At 48.1% G+C, this 23792-nt stretch overlaps 1 protein-coding gene across 1 annotated transcript in view; it reads left to right on the top strand.

The window, feature by feature from the left end:
• The first annotated feature begins 420 nt into the window (after positions 1-420).
• FUZ (fuzzy planar cell polarity protein) overlaps positions 421-23792 on the top strand; it is a 135359-nt gene continuing 111987 nt past the window's right edge. The window contains exon 1 of the mRNA XM_044278167.1: positions 421-593. Coding sequence (XP_044134102.1) covers positions 507-593 — 87 coding nt within the window. The 5' untranslated portion in view covers positions 421-506. The remainder of the gene's footprint in view (positions 594-23792) is intronic.

Below are 23792 nucleotides of genomic sequence, written 5' to 3'. Positions count from 1 at the left end.
AGCAGAAATTGACCTGTGGAGCAGATTTTTTTCACCCTCTGCAATGGAAAAGTCGAATGTATTTCGCAAATTTCACCCTAAACTGATTGATTTGGAAATCCCAGACCCCCTTGTGATGACTCCATACTGGAATAACACTGCACGTGAGGCAGCAGGACGACTGCATTATCCCCTGTGTGGCTGCTGCGCCTTCCACCACCTCCATATGCAGCAGTTAGCGGAGCACCAGCGCTAATGACGCCGGCCATGACGACAGCGCAACGGGGCGGACCGTACCACCAACCTTCCAAAACAGGGGGGCGCTGCCGGCACAGTGACCGCTAGCGGCCAGTTATTGCATCGCTATTCTACGTCACTCGGTGACGCGTTTTTCTCCGCCCTCTCCTGTAACCAAGCAACGGCTTCTTGCCGCTGGCGTCTTTTCCCAGCATGCGCTTAGAAGGCAAGATGGCGGCTGCCAGATGTAATGTTTTAAACGGGAGAGACAGGGACGGTCCGTGAAAGAAATGGAGGAGACTTCAGTATTTCTGCTGTGCCTGACGTCCAGCAGCGGGGTGCCGCTGTACTGCAGGAGCAAGGGCAGCAGCAGGCAGGTAATACTGACACCTAGGGAGTCAGGCACTGATATGGGAGTCACCTGTTGCTTGCTGGTACATGGCAGGGCCCACTGTATCACATCATGTGTATCTTCCTCACCACAGCCATGGCGACCCTCAAGGACATTACTGGGAATGGCGCTCAGCTTTGGAGGTCATGGACATTTACATAGACTTCCATGAGGTGCCAGCGATTCCTATTGATTTAGGACCCAGGCCAATAATGGTCCTAAAGTTACCTTATATGATAAGTAGCCATGGGCAAACCTGGTTCCCTACACCGTGCCCTTCATTTCACAGGTATACAGTAGGCCCAAGTTACTATTCTGATCTCCCGCTCCATATATATATATATATATATATATATATATATATATAGTGAGTGATTTAAAAATGTCCGCCAGCTACCTGTCCTAGAATGTGAGCTGGACTGGTTACCTCCACTTGCAGAGCTGTCTAGTGGGCAGAGGGGACAGCCCTCACTACACATTACGCTTTAGCACTTACATGTACCACATATTGGTGAGTTTTCCTGTCTGGCAGCTCAGCCATGATGACATATCGTAGGCAGGATCCATCATTACCATCCATTGTAGAGCAGTTCAGTGTAGTGAGCCCCTCTCCAACTCCCAGGCAGCTCTATAGTCCTGCTCACATTCTATGACAGGTTGCCAGCGGCCATTGTAAATCATTCCCGGAGAACCCCTTTAAACATTATATGATTCCACTTTACGTCAGAATCCTTGGGTTACTGAACAAGTAAAACCTTCAGGATGGAAATTGATTGAGGTAATAGAGCTTCAAGGCCCTGGTTAAATAAAGCCCAAATATTTCTGTTGGCGGGTCTGTCAATTGACTTCCATGGAGAGTGGATGTCATTAACTTTTATGGGCAGTAACTGTCATGAACGTTTCCTACTGACCTCCATGGGGTCGCAAGCGATTATTATTCACTTGTGCGACTGTTGTGATTCCTGATGACGTCTATGGAGTTAAGGCTGTATTACACTGCCCGATGTGGCAGACGACTGGAGAGAAGCTTTCCCTTCCGCCAATCGCCTGCTTGCTGGCGGAGGAGACGGCTGTTATTACATGCAGCGATCTCCTCCGCAGCATGAGGAGGAGCGATCCCTATGCCGTCTCATCACCATGCTGTAGTGGTTTGCTGGCAGCAGACCGTTATTAGACACCATGATCGTAAACAATTATTTTTTAACATGTCAAAAGATTTGGACTGCCCTATGATTGAGCAGTATTACGTTGACAGTTGATTGCTAACAAACGTTCATATGGAATATACTTACTCCGCTCCTGGTCCTCGCACCGCTGCTGCTAGTTCTCCCTGTACACGGATGAAAACATCCGGTGTCGGAGGGAGCAGCCAATGGCAGGTGGGGACGAGCCTCCCTAGCATCCCCCCTGCCATTGGCTGCTCCCCCCGGCACCGGATGTTTTTCATCCGTGTACAGGGAGAACTAGCAGCGGCGGTGCGAGGACCAGGAGCGGAGTAAGTATATTCCATGTGGGGGCCCGGCACATGAGGGGACATTTTATAGAAATGAAAACTGTCCAGCTTACCCGTGTTCATCCTGTAACTCTGTGCACGGAGCAGACCCAAGCCGGTCCAGGCATCATATTGTGTAGAGAAAAAAAGGCTCCAGCACTCAAAGTTTCCCAGTCTTTATTGCACCAAACTTATAATGTACAAACACAGTGGCACTACTCCCCACTCCCCCAGATTTACGCGTTTTGAACTCTTCAGTTCTTGCAATAGTTGACACCTCAATGGTTCCTGAGCCACCGCCAGAGCCTCACTATTAACGAAGGAAGGGGATCTACCAAACACCCGTTCGGCTACCGCCACTTGTACATGCGCCTTAACATCCGCCTCTCTAGACTTGGATTTGTGCTTACTAATTTCTTTTATCAATACTCCCCTTAAGAAGGCTTTCATAGCATCCCAGACTCCATGTATTGAAGCCGTCCCTACATTAATAGCAAAGTATTCCCTGACCGCCAGAGAAATCTCAGATAGGTCACCCAGTACATTTAGCCAATGCGGGTTACATTTCCACAACCTCGTTCCCTGCCTGAGCACCCTCAGGCACAAGTCAATCTGCACCAAGGAATGGTCAGACAACGACCGAGGGTGATGGGCAACACCCCGAATCTGTGGCAACATAACATCATTAACAAGAGCCAGATCTATGCGCGATAGTGAATGATGCGTAGCAGATCTGCACGATTATTCACGCCTAGTAGGGTTACGTACTCTCCACACGTCAGTCATAATATTCTTCAGAGCTACACTTCCTGGAGATCCACCTGACCTCTCCACCCGACATCTGTCCAAGGAGTCGTCCGGCGTGCAGTTGAAGTCTCCTACCAGGAGCCATAGTAACCCAGGGAAGTCCACCACAAAGGTCATAACTGCACGCATCAAAGGAGAAGCAAACGGTGGAGGCACATACACCGACACCAGCACCACCTGGATCCCATCAATCCTCCACACAATACTTACAAACCTGCCCTCAGCATCCACACACTGCTGCACATGTTCATATCTAATACTCTTATGCACTAACACACATACTCCCCTGGAATGTGAGGAGTAAATTGCGTGTACCACATGTCCCACCCAGTTTTTGCTCAGCCACTGTACAGTATCACCAGTCAGATGCGTTTCCTGCAGGCAACAGATGGCAGGCTGAAAACGCCTCGCATCAGCCATACCCCTCACATTCCAGCTCAAAACTTTAATCACCTGTGTCATGGTAAAACATTGTGACCTGCCTCTCACGCCCCACTCAAACCTCATCCATTCAGAGGTCACGCCCCCAGCCCTACCCCTACCTAACTTACTATCCCCCCCATGATCAGATTACTGCAAATGAGAACAGTTGTCCCCACATCCCCAACTTTAAACCCCAAACCAGGGCAATCCCTGAGCAACTTGCCCACTAAAGAACCACAATCATCGCTGATTTTATCTACCCCCTCCCTCCGGGAGAGAATCCTCTCCACAACTGGGAAACACATTATAATCCCCTAACCGCCAACTCCCACCTCAGAATCTACCATGCGGTAGCATTGTAAAGTACACTTCTTAACTGGTGCAACATTAAAGAGACATGAAAGTGCAAACATATATGGAAATTAAACCAAAATGCATATCTGCCTCCTTCAAGTGTCCAGGGCCCCATTTCTCAGTTGCCTTTCGTGGACGTCCAGCCACTGTGCCGCCTCATCTGGATCCTCGAAAAATCTAGTGGATCCCAATGCCACCACTCGTAATTTAGCAGGGAACAGCATGGCATATGGATCCTGCAACCCTCTAAGCCTTTTCTTGACATCCATAAAACGGCTCCTCCTCCGCTGCACCTCATTCGAATAATCTGGAAAAATTGACACTTTGACCCCGTTCAGGACCATCTCTTCATTATCTCTGGACTGACGTAGAATAGTGTCCCGATCTTTAAATGCAATATCTTCGCAAGGATAAGGCGAGAAGGTCTGCCTGGTGGGAGCGGCCGCATGGGCACTCTGTGCGCCCGCTCCACCACATACAGGGAAGATAGGCCTTTCTCATGAAACAACTGGTATAACCATTTCTCCACAAATTCAGTGGCATTGGCCCCCCTCCGTCTTTTCCGGCATTCCTACAATTCGCAGATTGTTCCTTCGCGATCTGTTCTCTAGATCATCCGTCTTGGCATATAGGGCAGCAATGTCCTTCATAGACGTCTTAGACGCCATTTGCAAAGGCTGGACTACATCTTCTAATGAGGACACCCTCTTCTCCAATTCAGAGGTGCGCTCAGATATCTTATGTAAATCGTGTCTAATTATAGAGACATCAGACCGCAAAGTGCCGACTTGTACTGTGAGCACTTTAAGGGTGCTATTACAGCTTGCAACAGCCGCCATTATGTCCTTCAGAGTGGGCTCCCCTGTAGACACGGCCCGAAGGCCCACTGTATCATTTGCAGGAGCAGGCAAAGGCTGATCAGCCGTATCCACGTCGTCGCCGTCTATGGAACCGTCCTCCTGGTCAGAGGAGGTGAGTATTTCAGTCCCCTTATCGTTAGCCCAATCACCCACTCCACTATCTAAACGGGCAAACTTGCTGAGCTTGGCTGCCGCGCTCTGGCTCACCACCTCCTGTAGCGCCATCATCGCCATATTGGCCCGCCTCCAGCCTGTCTTGTTTAGCGGCCTTGCTCAACTTCCTCTGCATTTTCAGGCTCCCAATTGCGACACAACGATCCCCGGACACTGTCCTCTCACCAGGCAAGGTTGGTTCGGTAAAGCAAAGCGTGCTACCGATAGTTCCGTGCAGGATACTAGCAGGAGCAGTGAACGGTGCGTCTTACTCCATGCGCTCACAGGCCTTTTCGAACTCTTCAGTTCTTAGTCATAATCCATTGTGTCTGTTTCACCATGGGTTTATGTAGGCTGTGCTCCCATCCACCCCCGGGAAAAGGGGAGGAGGAGAGCACAGACCTCATCATCGACTACATGTCAGACACCTGTTCAAACATAGTACAAACTACGCCCGTGTTAAGTGAATGAAATTCAAATAATTTAAATAAGTTCATATGGCGCTGTGCGAGAGCGTTAACATCATGTCCGAAAATAGTAAGACACAACATAAAATAAAGAAAAAATAGAAATCTATGAATATATGGGATGTAATCAAAAATTGTGGTGTGTGTCCACATGTAAGAGTGGTACTATAGTCAGCCATTTGTATTATAGGTGTACCGCAACGGATTGTATTATGAGAATATAATTCTGGGAACCAACCCGTGCAAGCGTGACTTTATCAGTGCTCCCACATCAATGCGATAGATTGAAGAGTTCGAAATGCGCAAATCTGGGGGAGTGGGGAGAAGTGCCACTTTGTTTGTACATTATAAGTTTGGTGCAATAAAAACTTTTACCACGAGTGCGGGAGCCTTTTTTTTTTTTTTTTTTACACAATGGGGCATTTTATACTCTTTAAGAACCCCTTTAACAATTGTCTGACGAAAAATCAGGGAGTATAATACAGGTTTTATTCTGTTGCAAGCAATTATTGACTCCCACAGAATGTGACCTTCGTTTAGGTGCGGAGCCGTCTGGTATCTGCACAGACGGATCCGCACCTATAATGCAAACGCTTAGATCCGTTCAGTACGGATCCGTTTGCATTACCATGAACAAAAAATTGATCCGTTTTGACTTACATTGAAAGTCAATGGGGGACGGATCCGTTTGAAAATTGAGCCATATTGTGTCAACTTCAAACGTATCCGTCCCTATTGACTTACATTGTAAGTCTGGGCGGATCCGTTTGCCTCCGCACGGCCAGGCGGACACCCGAACGCTGCAAGCAGCATTCGGGTGTCCGCCTGCTGAGCGGAGCGGAGGACAAACGGTGCCAGACTGATGCATTCTGAGCGGATCCGCATCCACTCAGAATGCGTTAGGGCAGTACGAATCCGTTCGGGGCCGCTTGTGAGAGCCTTCAAACGGAACTCACAAGCGGAGCCCCGAACGCTAGTGTGAAAGTAGCCTAAGTGATTCCTGGTGACTTCTGAAGGTATTTTCATAGATTATTCACTACCTGACTATTTCATTACTATTACTACCGGCATTGGTCTTTTATATCCCACTAGTTAGATTTGTCTTGGTGACACCTAGAACCATTTCCGAACCTAGCTAGTATATGTTTAAAAGATAACTGTCATATTTTTATTTTATTTGCTAGTTTATTAGAGCTAGGCATGTATACCTGAGTTATTCTGTCAATGATGGTCAAAAGATCTGTAATTACCTTATAATAACAGCTTTCATTAATGTCCTCTGTCCCTTTGCACTGCTCCCTTAAAAGACCGTTGCTATGGCTCATCTGTCTCTGGCTAAGAAGACAGAGGGGCGGTCCTTCACACTGCATGCCTGCATTAGGCTTCAGAGTGAGGAGGCGTGTCTCTCAGTAATCCAATCTGATTGGCTGGCAGGAAGCTGCTGGCTACAGCAAGTTTGTATGTGACCTGAAGGAATGCAGTTTTGGCCTCAGAGAACTGGCAGAGGAGCCATCTTGAGAAGATCCTCATAATGTAGGATTCAAAACAGCCTCAACTAAGGGGGAAACTCAAGGCAAACAGTGTTAAGTGAAGAAACTAAAGATTGCTTTATGCATAATGCTGCTGCAGCAGTGACATATGCCAACATTGTTTTTTTTTTTTAATGTAAATATGACAGTTATCCATTAAAAGGGGTTATCTTAGACTGAATAACCCCCGCCTGGACCCACGATACTGTGCATACTTACCTGGTCCCTGATGCCAGTTTCCTCCCAGATCGCTCCATTGCCATCTTTGCAGGTTCCCTGCCCGCAGAAATCAACATCCGCTGATGGAGGGGATGCAGCCAGTAACAGGCTGTGGCAGTGACCTGCCCTCTCGCGTCAAGTGTGACGCATGCATGTAAGTTCATGCTTTTATGCGTGGACCAGTGTCACGAGGTGTGGACACAGAGAGCAGCATCTCCAATTTTAGATTTGGCCTCCTGTTGTCTCCTTTCTCTGTATTGAGTGGCATGGTAGCTTCCATTATCCAAGATGGCAGGGCTTTCAGAATAACGATACTTCAAGGTGTCTGTCATCACTTTCAGCATCAGAGGGGTATGGGAATGCTGGAGTACCAGAGATCGGGATTGGGTTCCGACCTGAGGAACTCTCCAGGAGGATTGAGTTCCAGTGTGAAGAGGGGAGGAGCATACTGACGACAGGCGTGGGCAGGTAAGGCAAAGGCACATATGTACCTAAAATGAAGACTAATGGGGTCTAGCTACTATACATTATGCTACCCCAGGCCATAGTCCCGGTCCAGTAACAGGAGAGTCAAGGAAGGCGGGCAGGGCTCAACCAGGTAGCAGAATCCAGGTGCACAAGCAGCTATCAGGACACAAGGACCTTGATACTGAGGCATCTGGAAAGGGGGGGCTGAGCCACTTATATATGTGCAGGAGGGCTAGGATTGGTTGGCGAGGTCACCTGATCCAACCCATAAAACACAGGTAGTAACGCGTGCCGGCCCTTAAGAAAATGCTGCAGGAAACAAACAGCAAGCATTCTGTGGCCAGGGCTGAAAGGAAATGCTGGCAGCAGATCACCGCTGAACACAGTGCCTGGGACCACGGCGGTAAGCAGGGGAACAGCGGCGCACAGCACCCACTGTTAAAATGCCAAATTTTGTGCAGATTAGTCCAGTCGTTTGGCCATGCATAAAGAACAGACAGACAATAGAACTTCATGTATCTATCTATCTATCTATCTATCTATCTATCTATCTATCAGCAGTGACAAGGATTTCATCTTGTCTGTAGCTATGGAAGCCCAAATGTTTGGATTTATGGATATTACTTCCCCAGAGCCTTCTGTCCAGTGCCATGTAAGTGTGGTCACATTGCATGTTCTCAGGAGTCCCTAATGTTCCAGTTGGCTCTCCTAAATTGTTTGAAGCTTGTCTTCATTTTATTTTTTAGTCTAATAAAAACTCTGGTCAAAGCCTCATACATAGGCAAGCAAGGAGAGAAAATGCACCACCTGCTCCATGTGTCTGCAGGACGCCTGGAAATCATGTCATTTCTAAGGCTACTTTCACACTCGCGTTTTGTGCGAATCCATCATGGACGGATCCGCTCAGATAGTACAACCGTCTGCATCCGTTCAGAACGGATCCGTTTGTATTATCGGTAACATAGCCAATACGGATCCGTCTTGAACACCATTGAAAGTCAATGGAGGACGGATCCAGTTTCTATTGTGCCAGATTGTGTCATAGAAAACGGATCAATCCCCATTGACTTAGGGCTCGTTCACATGACCGTGTGAAGCACGTGCTGTGAACTGCAAATTGCGATCTGCAATGCATGGGCGCCTTCTGTGGGGCAGGCGCATGGGGATCGCAGACCTATTCACTTGAATGGGTCTGCGATCCCTCTGTTCCGCAAAAAGATAGAGCATGTTCTATCTTTTTGCGGTGTGGAGGCACGGAACGGAACCCCAGAAAGCACGCCGTAGTGTTCCGTGCTTCCATTCCGCATCTCCGGATTTGTGGACCCATTGAAAGGAATGGGTCCGCATCCGTGATGCGGAATGACAACGGAACAGTGCCTATGTATTGCAGATCTGCAAATGCGGTCCGCAATACGGGAACGGGATGCCAACGGTCGTGTGAACGAGCCCTTACATTGTGTGCCAGGACGGATCCGTTTGGCTCAGTTTCATCAGACGGACACCAAAACACTGCAGGCAGCGTTTGGTGTCCGCCTCCAGAGCGGAATGGTGACTGAACGGAAGCAAACTGATGCATTCTGAGCGGATCCGTATCCATTCAGAATGCATTAGGGCAAAACTGATCCATTGAACGGATCTCCCAAACGGAAAGCCAAAACGCCAGTGTGAAAGTAGCCTAGTCTGTTCTGTTTCCTCTGTTCCGTTCTGTCTGTATGTCAGTCCTGGTCCTGCTTGCTGGGTGTAGTAGTCCCTTGTCGCTGTCCCAAGGGTCTTTCTGGCTACACTTCGGTGTGGTATCGCCTAGTTCTGTATTTATGTTTCCTGTCTGTTCCGTACCTGTTCTGTGATTGTTATGCCTTGTGTCCGTTAGCTTAGCAGAGCTTATCTGCGTCAGTTTCTGTTCATGTCTGTATCTGTTTGTTTTATGTCTGCCTTCGGAAAAGGGTCCCTGGATCCCCGAAGAGGGATTCGCCATCCGTGTGCAGCTCTGCCTGGGGCCACATAGCTCCTACTATGCTTGGGGTTCAGGCATCTGCTTCTGGTTCTGTCCTGTCCTGGGTTCCAGCGTCTGTTGTTTCTGGTTACCTGTGTATTCCTGATAGTTACCTTTGTTGGTATCTCAGTGCCCACCTGTTCCTGCTGCCACTGACTCGGTTTACGCTCTGGAGTAGCCCCTGGCAACTACCGTGGCTCAAGTCTGTCCTCACCACCAGAGGTGCGAGTGAAGACCTGGCGTTGCTTAGTCACGCCCCTCCAGAGTATTGCCAGTCAGTGGCACAGTGGGTTCACGCCCGCTGATCCTTGCCTGTGTCGTCCCCGGTTCGTGACAGCATCAAGACTTAAAGAATTGCTTTATGGCAGCTCCATGGACCATAGACACAATGGTCAGGAGCTGACCTTGACTTCTATGGGAGAGTCTTCTAGGCACGCTCTGTGACCTGTGCAGAGGTCCTTTTACAATGAAAGAATATATAAGATTTGACAATCGCCTGTTGTAAATGGTGGTTTCTGTCTTATCTATGCACAGAGGTGCTATCTGTCATTCTAAACCTGCCTGTAATGATAAGGAGATAACTGCACTAAAGTGATCTGTACAGACCAACAAGTGGCGGCTATTATTAGTCTAAGTGGCCAGTGCGAAAACTGCAGGATTTTTTTTAATGTAGATATTGACATGGAAAATTAAAGATAACTTCACCAAAAATTCTTTAAAAATTTGTTTAACATAAAAACATGATTTAAACAATAGGTCATTTTCTGATCACATTCCCTTTTTAAAGGAGCTCTCTGGCTGATAAAAGTTTATTTATATATGTATATATATATATATATATATATATATATATACAGGTCCTTCTCAAAAAATTAGCATATTGTGATAAAGTTCATTATTTTCTGTAATGTACTGATAAACATTAGACTTTCATATATTTTACATTCATTACACACCAACTGAAGTAGTTCAAGCCTTTTATTGTTTTAATATTGATGATTTTGGCATACAGCTCATGAAAACCCAAATTTCCTATCTCAAAAAATTAGCATATTTCATCCGACCAATAAAAGAAAAGTGTTTTTAATACAAAAAAAGTCAACCTTCAAATAATTATGTTCAGTTATGCACTCACTACTTGGTTTGGAATCCTTTTGCAGAAATGACTGCTTCAATGCGGCGTGGCATGGAGGCAATCAGCCTGTGGCACTGCTGAGGTGTTATGGAGGCCCAGGATGCTTCGATAGTGGCCTTAAGCTCATCCAGAGTGTTGGGTCTTGCGTCTCTCAACTTTCTCTTCCCAATATCCCACAGATTCTCTATGGGGTTCAGGTCAGGAGAGTTGGCAGGCCAATTGAGCACAGTAATACCATGGTCAGTAAACCATTTACCAGTGGTTTTGGCGCTGTGAGCAGGTGCCAAGTCGTGCTGAAAAATGAAATCTTCATCTCCATAAAGCTTTTCAGCAGATGGAAGCATGAAGTGCTCCAAAATCTCCTAATAGCTGGCTGCATTGACCCTGCCCTTGATAAAACACAGTGGACCAACACCAGCAGCTGACATGGCACCCCAGACCATCACTGACTGTGGGTACTTGACACTGGACTTCAGGCATTTTGGCATTTCCCTCTCCCCAGTCTTCCTCCAGACTCTGGCACCTTGATTTCCGAATGACATGCAACAGTCCAGTGCTGCTTCTCTGTAGCCCAGGTCAGGCGCTTCTGCCGCTGTTTCTGGTTCAAAAGTGGCTTGACCTGGGGAATGCGGCACCTGTAGCCCATTTCCTGCACACGCCTGTACACGGTGGCTCTGGATGTTTCTACTCCAGACTCAGTCCACTGCTTCCGCAGGTCCCCCAAGGTCTGGAATCAGTCCTTCTCCACAATCTTCCTCAGGGTCCGGTCACCTCTTCTCGTTGTGCAGCGTTTTCTGCCACACTTTTTCCTTCCCACAGACTTCCCACTGAGATGCCTTGATACAGCACTCTGGGAACAGCCTATTCGTTCAGAAATTTCTTTCTGTGTCTTACCCTCTTGCTTGAGGGTGTCGATGGCCTTCTGGACAGCAGTCAGGTCGGCAGTCTTACCCATGATTGCGGTTTTGAGTAATGAACCAGGCTGGGAGTTTTTAAAAGCCTCAGGAATCTTTTGCAGGTGTTTAGAGGTAATTAGTTGATTCAGATGATTAGGTTAATAGCTCGTTTAGAGAACCTTTTCATGATATGCTAATTTTTTTAGATAGGAATTTTGGGTTTTCATGAGCTGTATGCCAAAATCATCAATATTAAAACAATAAAAGGCTTGAACTACTTCAGTTGGTGTGTAATGAATCTAAAATATATGAAAGTCTAATGTTTATCAGTACATTACAGAAAATAATGAACTTTATCACAATATGCTAATTTTTTGAGAAGGACCTGTATATATATATATAATTTTAATGAGTCAGAATAAGTTAAAAAATAAAAGAATTAATACACACCTCACGATTCCCCGCTGTTTCCCATCTCTGCACTTTGCAGGTGCTCCTCTTCACTTCCTGATCCCTCTTGACATATTAGAAATGACTACTCAACTAATCGCTGCCCGCAGCAGTAACTTACCTAAGCCATCGATTGGCTGAGCCGTCACATTTCCTGATGGTTTATAGCGAAGAAGGATCGGCACTCACTTTCTTGATGATATGAAGAGACGTTTCATACGCGGACAAGAATAGGACAGGTTATATTTTCTTTTGCGGACCACGGAACGGAGCATCGGATGTAGACCGCACACGGAGTGCTGTCCGCATCTTTTCCGCCCTCATTGAATGAATTGGTCCGCATCCGAGCCGCCAAAACTGTGGCTCGGATGCGGACCAAAACAACGGCCGTCTGCATGAGGCCTAAGCCTGGGCCTTTTTCAAACTGCAAATTGCAGTCCCTGATGATGCTATTATGCCTTGAATAAACGTCTCTTCATATCATCAAGAAAGTGAGTGCCGGTCCTCCTTCACTATATACTAGTGGGACTCCTTCCTTGGACGTGTGCCCCACGTGCAAACCACAGTGCCAACTCATCTTCTTCAAATATTTCCTGATGGTTCTGAGGGACCAGGAAGAAGAGACTGTTGGAGTCTCGGAAAGCATCTGGAGAGAGGCTTGGCGTGGTCAGTCATTCTCAGCCTTTATTAAAACATCTTTGCCGACTAGACAACCCCTTTAACCAGAGGCATCTAACAAAATAACGCAGCAGGGGGTCCTGTATGCAAATTATGTGTAAGGCCCTGGATATGTATGGATAAAGTGACAACTGGGGATTACCATTCACCTTTTCAACAGAGTTTGTCCTTCTACACTCACCCTTATTGGACACTGTCTATCAGGGAACAACAGGAAAAGTAATGTCCAGTTGTCAATTCATTGATACATTTCCAGGAGGAATAACAGAGGAACATCACAAAAGATGTCCCAGAGTTGTTCATTCATGGGGAATAGAATACTCATACAGACTTGCCGTGTGTTCTGAAAAGCCCTGTGACTGACTGATTTATATAAAAATGAATGACCATTTTCTCTTTGGAAGGTGCAGGTGTAGGCCACATGGACACTTGGCATAAATGAAAGTTACTTTACAAAGGGAAGCCATAATGTGGGGCAATACCTCGCAACCTGCAAAGCAGCATGTAGGGTACAGCCACACTTGCAGGGTCTGCCATGAAAAAAACATATCGTACCTGCCAGAATCCCACATGATGTGGATTTTGTTGAGGAATACATGGCAGAAATGCTGAAGGTTTGCATTACAAATGGTGAAATCTGCAGCAGAAGTCTGCACCATGAACTGTCATGCTATGGATTTAAAATCCACACCCCATGTCAAGTTATATGCGGATTGTGTTGAGGCGTTTTCCGCAGCTGCTACTGTAAATGCTGTGGATTTTACCCACACAATTCTACTGTGGAAAATCCACCGGGTATATGCCATGTGGCAGTATCCTTACTGTACTTTACAGGGGGCAGCACCTAATAAGATTCTGGGTGGTTGTGTCACAATGGTATAGCTATGGGTGGCTGTGTCACAGTGGTAGAGCTATGGGTGGCTGTGTGACAGTGGGAGAGCTATGGGTGGTTGTGTGACAGTGGTAGAGCTATGGGTGGTTGTGTCACAGTGGTAGAGCCATGGGTGGCAGTGGTAGAGCTATGGGTGGCTGTGTGACAGTGGTAGAGCTATGGGTGGCTGTGTGACAGTGGTAGAGCTATGGGTGGCTGTGTGACAATGGTAGAGCTATGGGTGGCTGTGTGACAATGGTAGAGCTATGGGTGGTAGTGTGACAGTGGTAGAGCTATGGGTGGTTGCGTCACAGTGGTAGAGCTATGGGTGGTTGCGTCACAATGGTACAGCTATGGGTGGCTGTGTGACAGTGGTAGAGCTATGGGTGGCTGTGTGACAGTGGTAGAGCCATGGGTGGCTGTGTGACAGTGGGAGAGCTATGGGTGGTTGTGTCACAATGGTATAGCAATGGGTGGTTGTGCCACAGTGGTATAGCTATGGGTGGCAGTGGTAGAGCTATGGGTGGCTGTGTGACAGTGGTAGAGCTATGGGTGGCTGTGTGACAGTGGTAGAGCTATGGGTGGCTGTGTGACAATGGTAGAGCTATGGGTGGTAGTGTGACAGTGGTAGAGCTATGGGTGGTTGCGTCACAGTGGTAGAGCTATGGGTGGTTGCGTCACAATGGTATAGCAATGGGTGGCTGTGTGGCAGTGGTAGAGCTATGGGTGGCTGTGTGGCAGTGGTAGAGCTATGGGTGGCTGTGTGGCAGTGGTAGAGCTATGGGTGGCTGTGTGGCAGTGGTAGAGCTATGGGTGGCTGTGTGACAGTGGGAGAGCTATGGGTGGTTGTGTCACAATGGTAGAGCTATGGGTGGTTGCGTCACAGTGGTAGAGCTATGGGTGGTTGTGTCACAATGGTATAGCAATGGGTGGTTGTGTCACAGTGGTAGAGCTATGGGTGGCTTTGTGACAGTGGTAGAGCAATGGGTGGTTGTGTCACAGTGGTAGAGCTATGGGTGGCTTTGTGACAGTGGTAGAGCTATGGGTGGCTGTGTGACAGTGGTACAGCCATGGGTGGCTGTGTGACAGTGGTAGAGCTATGGGTGGTTGTGTCACAATGGTATAGCAATGGGTGGTTGTGCCACAGTGGTATAGCTATGGGTGGCAGTGGTAGAGCTATGGGTGGCTGTGTGACAGTGGTAGAGCTATGGGTGGCTGTGTGACAGTGGTAGAGCTATGGGTGGCTGTGTGACAGTGGTAGAGCTATGGGTGGCTGTGTGACAGTGGTAGAGCCATGGGTGGCTGTGTGACAGTGGTAGAGCTATGGGTGGTTGTGTCACAATGGTATAGCAATGGGTGGTTGTGCCACAGTGGTATAGCTATGGGTGGCAGTGGTAGAGCTATGGGTGGCTGTGTGACAGTGGTAGAGCTATGGGTGGCTGTGTGACAGTGGTAGAGCTATGGGTGGCTGTGTGACAATGGTAGAGCTATGGGTGGTAGTGTGACAGTGGTAGAGCTATGGGTGGTTGCGTCACAGTGGTAGAGCTATGGGTGGTTGTGTCACAATGGTATAGCAATGGGTGGCTGTGTGGCAGTGGTAGAGCTATGGGTGGCTGTGTGGCAGTGGTAGAGCTATGGGTGGCTGTGTGGCAGTGGTAGAGCTATGGGTGGCTGTGTGACAGTGGGAGAGCTATGGGTGGTTGTGTCACAATGGTAGAGCTATGGGTGGTTGCGTCACAGTGGTAGAGCTATGGGTGGTTGTGTCACAATGGTATAGCAATGGGTGGTTGTGTCACAGTGGTAGAGCTATGGGTGGCTTTGTGACAGTGGTAGAGCAATGGGTGGTTGTGCCACAGTGGTATAGCTATGGGTGGCAGTGGTAGAGCTATGGGTGGCTGTGTGACAGTGGTAGAGCTATGGGTGGTTGCGTCACAGTGGTAGAGCTATGGGTGGTTGTGTCACAATGGTATAGCAATGGGTGGCTGTGTGGCAGTGGTAGAGCTATGGGTGGCTGTGTGACAGTGGTAGAGCTATGGGTGGTTGTGTGACAGTGGTAGAGCTATGGGTGGTTGTGTCACAGTGGTAGAGCCATGGGTGGCTGTGTGACAGTGGGAGAGCTATGGGTGGTTGTGTCACAATGGTATAGCAATGGGTGGTTGTGCCACAGTGGTATAGCTATGGGTGGCAGTGGTAGAGCTATGGGTGGCTGTGTGACAGTGGTAGAGCTATGGGTGGCTGTGTGACAGTAAATGCTGTGGATTTTACCCACACAATTCTACTGTGGAAAATCCACCGGGTATATGCCATGTGGCAGTATCCTTACTGTACTTTACAGGGGGCAGCACCTAATAAGATTCTGGGTGGTTGTGTCACAATGGTATAGCTATGGGTGGCTGTGTCACAGTGGTAGAGCTATGGGTGGCTGTGTGACAGTGGGAGAGCTATGGGTGGTTGTGTGACAGTGGGAGAGCTATGGGTGGTTGTGTCACAGTGGTAGAGCCATGGGTGGCTGTGTGACAGTGGTAGAGCTATGGGTGGTTGTGTCACAATGGTATAGCAATGGGTGGTTGTGCCACAGTGGTATAGCTATGGGTGGCAGTGGTAGAGCTATGGGTGGCTGTGTGACAGTGGTAGAGCTATGGGTGGCTGTGTGACAGTGGTAGAGCTATGGGTGGTTGCGTCACAATGGTATAGCAATGGGTGGCTGTGTGGCAGTGGTAGAGCTATGGGTGGCTGTGTGGCAGTGGTAGAGCTATGGGTGGCTGTGTGGCAGTGGTAGAGCTATGGGTGGCTGTGTGGCAGTGGTAGAGCTATGGGTGGCTGTGTGACAGTGGGAGAGCTATGGGTGGTTGTGTCACAATGGTAGAGCTATGGGTGGTTGCGTCACAGTGGTAGAGCTATGGGTGGTTGTGTCACAATGGTATAGCAATGGGTGGTTGTGTCACAGTGGTAGAGCTATGGGTGGCTTTGTGACGGTGGTAGAGCAATGGGTGGTTGTGCCACAGTGGTATAGCTATGGGTGGCAGTGGTAGAGCTATGGGTGGCTGTGTGACAGTGGTAGAGCTATGGGTGGTTGCGTCACAGTGGTAGAGCTATGGGTGGTTGTGTCACAATGGTATAGCAATGGGTGGCTGTGTGGCAGTGGTAGAGCTATGGGTGGTTGCGTCACAGTGGTAGAGCTATGGGTGGTTGCGTCACAGTGGTAGAGCTATAGGTGGTTGTGTCACAATGGTATAGCAATGGGTGGTTGTGTCACAGTGGTAGAGCTATGGGTGGCTTTGTGACAGTGGTAGAGCTATGGGTGGCTGTGTGACAGTGGTACAGCTATGGGTGGCTGTGTGACAGTGGTAGAGCTATGGGTGGCTGTGTGACAGTGGTAGAGCCATGGGTGGCTGTGTGACAGTGGGAGAGCTATGGGTGGTTGTGTCACAATGGTATAGCAATGGGTGGTTGTGCCACAGTGGTATAGCTATGGGTGGCAGTGGTAGAGCTATGGGTGGCTGTGTGACAGTGGTAGAGCTATGGGTGGCTGTGTGACAGTGGTAGAGCTATGGGTGGCTGTGTGACAATGGTAGAGCTATGGGTGGTAGTGTGACAGTGGTAGAGCTATGGGTGGTTGCGTCACAGTGGTAGAGCTATGGGTGGTTGTGTCACAATGGTATAGCAATGGGTGGCTGTGTGGCAGTGGTAGAGCTATGGGTGGCTGTGTGGCAGTGGTAGAGCTATGGGTGGCTGTGTGGCAGTGGTAGAGCTATGGGTGGCTGTGTGACAGTGGGAGAGCTATGGGTGGTTGTGTCACAATGGTAGAGCTATGGGTGGTTGCGTCACAGTGGTAGAGCTATGGGTGGTTGTGTCACAATGGTATAGCAATGGGTGGTTGTGTCACAGTGGTAGAGCTATGGGTGGCTTTGTGACAGTGGTAGAGCAATGGGTGGTTGTGCCACAGTGGTATAGCTATGGGTGGCAGTGGTAGAGCTATGGGTGGCTGTGTGACAGTGGTAGAGCTATGGGTGGTTGCGTCACAGTGGTAGAGCTATGGGTGGTTGTGTCACAATGGTATAGCAATGGGTGGCTGTGTGGCAGTGGTAGAGCTATGGGTGGCTGTGTGACAGTGGTAGAGCTATGGGTGGTTGCGTCACAGTGGTAGAGCTATGGGTGGTTGTGTCACAATGGTATAGCAATGGGTGGTTGTGTCACAATGGTATAGCAATGGGTGGTTGTGTCACAGTGGTAGAGCTATGGGTGGCTTTGTGACAGTGGTAGAGCTATGGGTGGCTGTGTGACAGTGGTACAGCTATGGGTGGCTGTGTGACAGTGGTAGAGCTATGGGTGGCTGTGTGACAGTGGTAGAGCTATGGGTGGCTGTGTGACAGTGGTAGAGCTATGGGTGGCTGTGTGACAGTGGTAGAGCTATGGGTGGCTGTGTGACAGTGGTAGAGCTATGGGTGGCTGTGTGACAGTGGTAGAGCTATGGGTGGCTGTGTGACAGTGGTAGAGCTATGGGTGGCTGTGTGACAGTGGTAGAGCTATGGGTGGCTGTGTGACAGTGGTAGAGCTATGGGTGGCTGTGTGACAGTGGTAGAGCTATGGGTGGCTGTGTGACAGTGGTAGAGCTATGGGTGGCTGTGTGACAGTGGTAGAGCTATGGGTGGCTGTGTGACAGTGGTAGAGCTATGGGTGGCTGTGTGACAGTGGTAGAGCTATGGGTGGCTGTGTGACAGTGGTAGAGCTATGGGTGGCTGTGTGTCAGTGGTAGAGCTATGGGTGGCTGTGTCAGTGGTAGAGCTATGGGTGGTTGTGTCGCAGTGGTAGAGCAATGGGTGGTCATATCATGATGGTAGACCTATGGGTGGTCATATCATGATGGTAGACCTATGGGTGGTCATTTCATGATGGTAGACCTATGGGTGGTCACGTCACATTGGTAGAGCTATGTGTGGTTGTATTATCGTGAGATCTGTGGTTTGGGAAAAAATAGACTTAACATTACTAAGGTGCAAAAAAGAGTTTACTTAACTATGCTAAAATATATATTTTTTTTATTTTTTATTTAAGAAAATTTTAAGACAGGTACCAATGTATCATCAGATAAAAAAATTGGCGGCTCACCTAATTCAGACCATAGGATATAGGTGCTGAATCCTAGGCGTACCCGTCGCCAATATATTAAGTATGAACAGTCAAAATAAAAAAAATGGATGGCACACTAGTATCTGGTATCGCAAGGATTAAAAATATCTCAATTTATTAGTACACCAAATTACATGAAGAGGAAAAAAAATTGTTAAACTTTCTTGTCAATTCTAAAATAAAATAATTTCTATCCCACAATAAATAATACTAGTTTAGACTCCTACGTGGATAATAGTATTGTGAAGAATGGCGTAACTAGAACCACAGTGTTGGTAGCACTAATAGACGGTAATGGCACTGGTATTAACAGCAATCTCTGCACCTCTTATATTATTTCAAAAGGGTGTCAGTGAACTTGGCAATAAACAAAGCCGTCTCTAGATGGCAGCAGTTCACAATATTAATGATGATTAGATGGGTGTAGCACAAATCAATCAATTCTCTAAAAATGGTCCGGACCAAGAGAGTGTAAATAAATAAATATATTTAAAAAAAAAAAAAAGTGCAGGTGCAAAAAAGTGGAAAAATAGAAAAAAATTTAAAATAGAAAAGATGTAAAATGTATGAAGAAGTTTTTAAGTTCATATATGTAGATATCCTGTTCAGTTATGAAGGAGTTCTTGGAGAATAATATTGCTCAGTGAGCTGTCGGCTTTATCCTGTGTTCGATCCTCAGTTGGGTATACACCGTGGTCATGTAATCACAGAATCTGATTCTGTAGTAAGGCGGGATTCTAGTGCAGACGAGACCAGTATTTGTGTTGCTACGTGAGTGGAGATGTTGCACAGCTCTGTCTTGACAGCTGCAATGGCCTGAGCTTGTTTGGATTTAGCCAGCGATATCATGGCTTCCATATAATGTTTAGTCGGCAGGTTACCAAGGGGGGCCCATATATCTTTTCATTTCGGGCGTTTAGAACGTCTGCTGCCACTGAAGAGGCAGAGGATGAGGATTCAGAGAACTCAGAGTAAGCAGGGGTTTGGAAAAGTGCAGGTGTAGACACTTGGTCTAGCAGGTTGTCAGGCACAGGAGAAGGTCTGCCATTAGTGTCTGGAGCAAAGTCCTTTGCTATAAGGGAAAGGGAGCCCCGGTGAGTCCTCTGGGTATGTGACCTGTCTTCGAGCTGGAGGGATATGTCTCCAGCTTTATCTCTGGGCAATGGCATCATGGAATGTAGTGATTTGGTGGACACTGGTGCTGGAGGGGCTGGGAAGCGGGCAGGTGAAGTGTAACTCACCAGGCCTGTCGCTATGCTTGCGTCCATCAGCGGTAAGTCTCCCTGTGACATGGAGGAGAGAGAGGGGCTGTGGTGTTGTTGTGGCAGACGCTGGGAGATGTGGAGGCGGCTGTTCTGGGGCTGAGGGTCCTCCATGAGGAGCGGAGCTCGGCAGCGCTGTTCTCGTGACTGCCCGCTCTGTAGTTGACGCCATCTTGGATCCTGCAGTCGGGCGCTCTGCGGTCAAGGTCTGGCTGAAATAGCTATTTGAGGTTCTGGGGCCAGGAAAGAGGAGCCCTGGTCCACCGATCGTCTGACCATCCTTTTTTAAAGTTGGTAGTGTCCGGCTGACCATTAAATAATTAAGTTGGACATTCCCAGGGTTCGGGAGCTCAGCGCTGTGCGTCTTCACGGCTGCATGCTCAGGCCATGCCCCTCAATAAAAGATATATTGTATACACACATATACAAAGATGTACTGAAAGTTGTCAAAACAAATGAGCGAGCTCCACATCAACCAGTGCCCAACACGACATTCGTCCGACGCGCATCTGAAACAAAGAGAGGTGATGGTAGCAAGACACCTCTTACCCTGATGATGTCTTCAATGGAGCTGAGCTCTTTGTTTCTAGCTATGTGTTTTCTAGTCTCCTAGCCCCATCTAAAGCTCAGTACGCATGTACAGTTTCTTCATACTGCAGGAATGCGGTCAGGTATCAGACATCTCTAAACAACTACATTACAAAGAATTAAAGGGGAAGGACCAATTAAAACCTTGCTATACAGTGGCAGTCTCACGATGGTAGAGCTATCGGTGGTCTTGTCATGATGGTAGGGCTATGGGTTGTTATGTCAGGATGGTAGAGCTGTGGGTGGTCATGTCAGGATGGTAGAGCTATGGGTGGTTGTTCCACTATAGTAGAGCTATGGGTGGTCTTGTCATGATGGCAGAGATATAGGTGGCTGTGTCTTGATGGTAGAGATAGAGGTGGCCATGTCATGATGGCAGAGCTATAGGTGGCTGTGTCATGATGGTAGAGTTATGGGTGGTTATGTAAGAATGGTAGAGCTATGGATGGTTATGTCAGGATGGTAGAGCTATGGATGGTTATGTCAGGATGGTAGAGCTGGGTTACATTACTGTGTGAAATTGGAGCTTTGTAGATGTGTTAGCTCTACCCACAGTTATGGATGTTGTCCACTAGATGGCAGCATTGAACCTCACTATTTGTCATGCTGTATCATTCTGTTTAGTGCACTTTATGTAGAGCGGTTATCAAAAGCTGTAATTAGTAATCTCTTCATATCTATGTCAAGATTAATGCAAATTACGGTATATTTGTAAGATTTTAATCTGAAAGACATGAAGAAGCTGCATTGCTCCAGCGAGCACTGCAATCTCCTCACTGCATACAAGCACATCGCCTTCCATTGTATAGTGGCTTTGTTTGGTATTGTAGTCAGGGGCCCTGGCCTTAGACCCTGCAGGGAAATTTCCCGGTGGCCGGATGTCCAGGGGGCCACCCAAGCTCTCCTTCTGCCACCAGCTAGGTACACCAGCATACATTTTTTCTAGAGGCATCAGGGACTTGTGCACCCGGCCAGTGGCCTCAGATGCCCTTCTGAATTCAAGTCCTCAAGACGATGATGTAGTTGAATACTGCATTTGGGGCGGTGGTATTTTGTGCTGTACTGTGGTATTTGCTTGTACTGAAGTATTGTTAGCCCCGCCTACCTCTGTTGGCCCTGCCTACTTGTATTGCCCCACCTTTTTTCAGTTTGGACCCACTTACAACATGGGGCCACTTTTAAGTTCCCAGTCTGCCTTTGATTGCAGTATACAGCCTTTCACTTGAATAGGACTGAGGAGCCAGTAGGCTTTGTGACTGATGAATGTGACGCCATAGGGTCCCTTCACACCAGCGTTTTTCTTTTCCGGCACTGAGTTCTGTCAAAAGGGCTCAATGCCGGAAAATAACCGATCGGGCATATCCCCATGATTCTGAATGGAGAGTAATCCGTCAGGATCAGTCAAAAGATAAAACTGCAGCATGCTACGGTTTTATCTCCTGCGAAAAAACTGAAGACTTGCCTGAATGGCATTTTTTTCCCATAGGAACGTATTAGTACTGGATCCAGCATTCAAAATACCGAAATGCCGGATCCGTCCTTCTGGTCTGCGCATGCACAGACCGAAAAAAAAGGTGAAAAAAAATAAATGCCGGATCCGTTTTGCTGGATGACACCGAAAAGACGGATCCGGCATTTCAATGCATTTTTCTGACTGATCAGGCATTTTTAAGCTTGATCAGGATCCTGATCCATCTTAGGGCTCTTTCACACTTGTGTTCTTTTCTTCCGGCATAGAGTTCCGTCGTCGGGGCTCTATGCCGGAAGGATCCTGATCAGTTTTATCCTAATGCATTCTGAATGGAGTGAAATCCGTTCCGGATGCATCAGGATGTCTTCAGTTCGGAACGTTTTTTGGCCGGACAAAATACCGCAGCATGCTGTGCTTTTTGCTCCGGCCAAAAATCCTGAAGACTTGCCGCAAGGCCGGATCCGGAATTAATGCCCATTGAAAGGCATTGATCCGGATCCGGCCTTAAGCTAAACGTTGTTTCGGCTTTTTCTGAATGGTTACCATGGCTGCCGGGACGCTAAAGTCCTGGCAGCCATGGTAAAGTGTAGTGGGGAGCGGGGGAGCAGCATACTTACCGTCCGTGCGGCTCCCGGGGCGCTCCAGAGTGACGTCAGGGCGCCCCAAGCGCATGGATCACGTGATCGCATGGCACGTCATCCATGCGCATGGGGCGCTCTGACGTCATTCTGGAGCGCCCCGGGAGCCGCACGGACTGTAAGAATACTATGGCAACCAGGACTTTAATAGCGTCCTGGCTGCCATAGTAACACTGAAAGCATTTTGAAGACGGATCCGTCTTCAAATGCTTTCAGTACACTTGCGTTTTTCCTGATCTGGCGTGTAATTCCGGCAAGTAGAGTACACGACGGATCCGGACAACGCAAGTGTGAAAGAGGCCTTACAAATGCCATCAGTTGGCAGACGGAACTGCTTGTAGCCTTAGGGAGAGGCTCCGACTGCTGCAGCCTCTTCAAACAGCCGGTCACTTGGGGGTCCTGGGTGTCGGACCCCCACATATTGATGACCTATCCTGATAGGTCATCAGTATTGTATTTTAACTCTAGTAAAGGGAACCTGGCACCATGAAAACGCAGTTCAGTCTGCAGGCAGCAGGTTATAGAGCAGGAGGAGCTGAGCACACCAATTTATTTCAATGGGGCTGTGTACATGAGCGTTGTTTTTCACGCATCGCTTTTGCGTTGCGTGAAAATCGCAGCATGTTCTATATTCTGTGATTTTTCGCGCAACCCTGTCCCCATAGAAGTGAACACACAACTGCAGATGCGATTTTCACGGATGGTTGCTAAGAGATGTTGTTTGTAAACATTATGTTTTTTTATCACGTGCGTGCAAAATGCAGAGAATCGCATTGCACCCGTGCGTTAATAACTGAACAACTGAACGGAATCGCTAAATAAACGGAATGGCTTTATTTGCGAAATCACGCAGTTTTCACTGAACGCTTCCGCAACGCATCCGGATATAATCCGGACATGCTCGTCTGCAAGGGCCCTAAGTGTCTAGCTCAGGACCCTCATTTATCAGCCAGTGTCTACAAAGAACATGTCTCTGTGAAGGATTCCCATGCAGTGATGGCCAGTTCGCATTGTTCGCCCTCGAACACATGCGGGCTGCCATCTTTTCTCACAAGTCCGGCGATGCACAGATAAGCCCTTACCTGTGCCTGTGCACGAGCCGGTCTGAAAACAAGTGCGGTCAGCGGGAGCAGGCAGTTCCGGGAACAGCCCGATGAAGGCCCCCGGCGGCTGTTCTCTGAACTGCCTGCTCCCGCTGACCGCATTTGATTTCAGACCGGCTCGCGGCACAGGTAAGGGCTTATCTGAGCCTCGCCGGACTTGTGAGAAAAGATGGCAGCCCGCATGTGTTCGAGGGCGAA

The sequence above is a fragment of the Bufo gargarizans genome, chromosome 2, assembly GCF_014858855.1.
Source record: "Bufo gargarizans isolate SCDJY-AF-19 chromosome 2, ASM1485885v1, whole genome shotgun sequence".
Lineage (NCBI taxonomy): Eukaryota > Metazoa > Chordata > Amphibia > Anura > Bufonidae > Bufo > Bufo gargarizans.
Note: the sequence above shows the minus strand (reverse complement) of the source record. Positions and strands in the feature narration are given on the sequence as shown.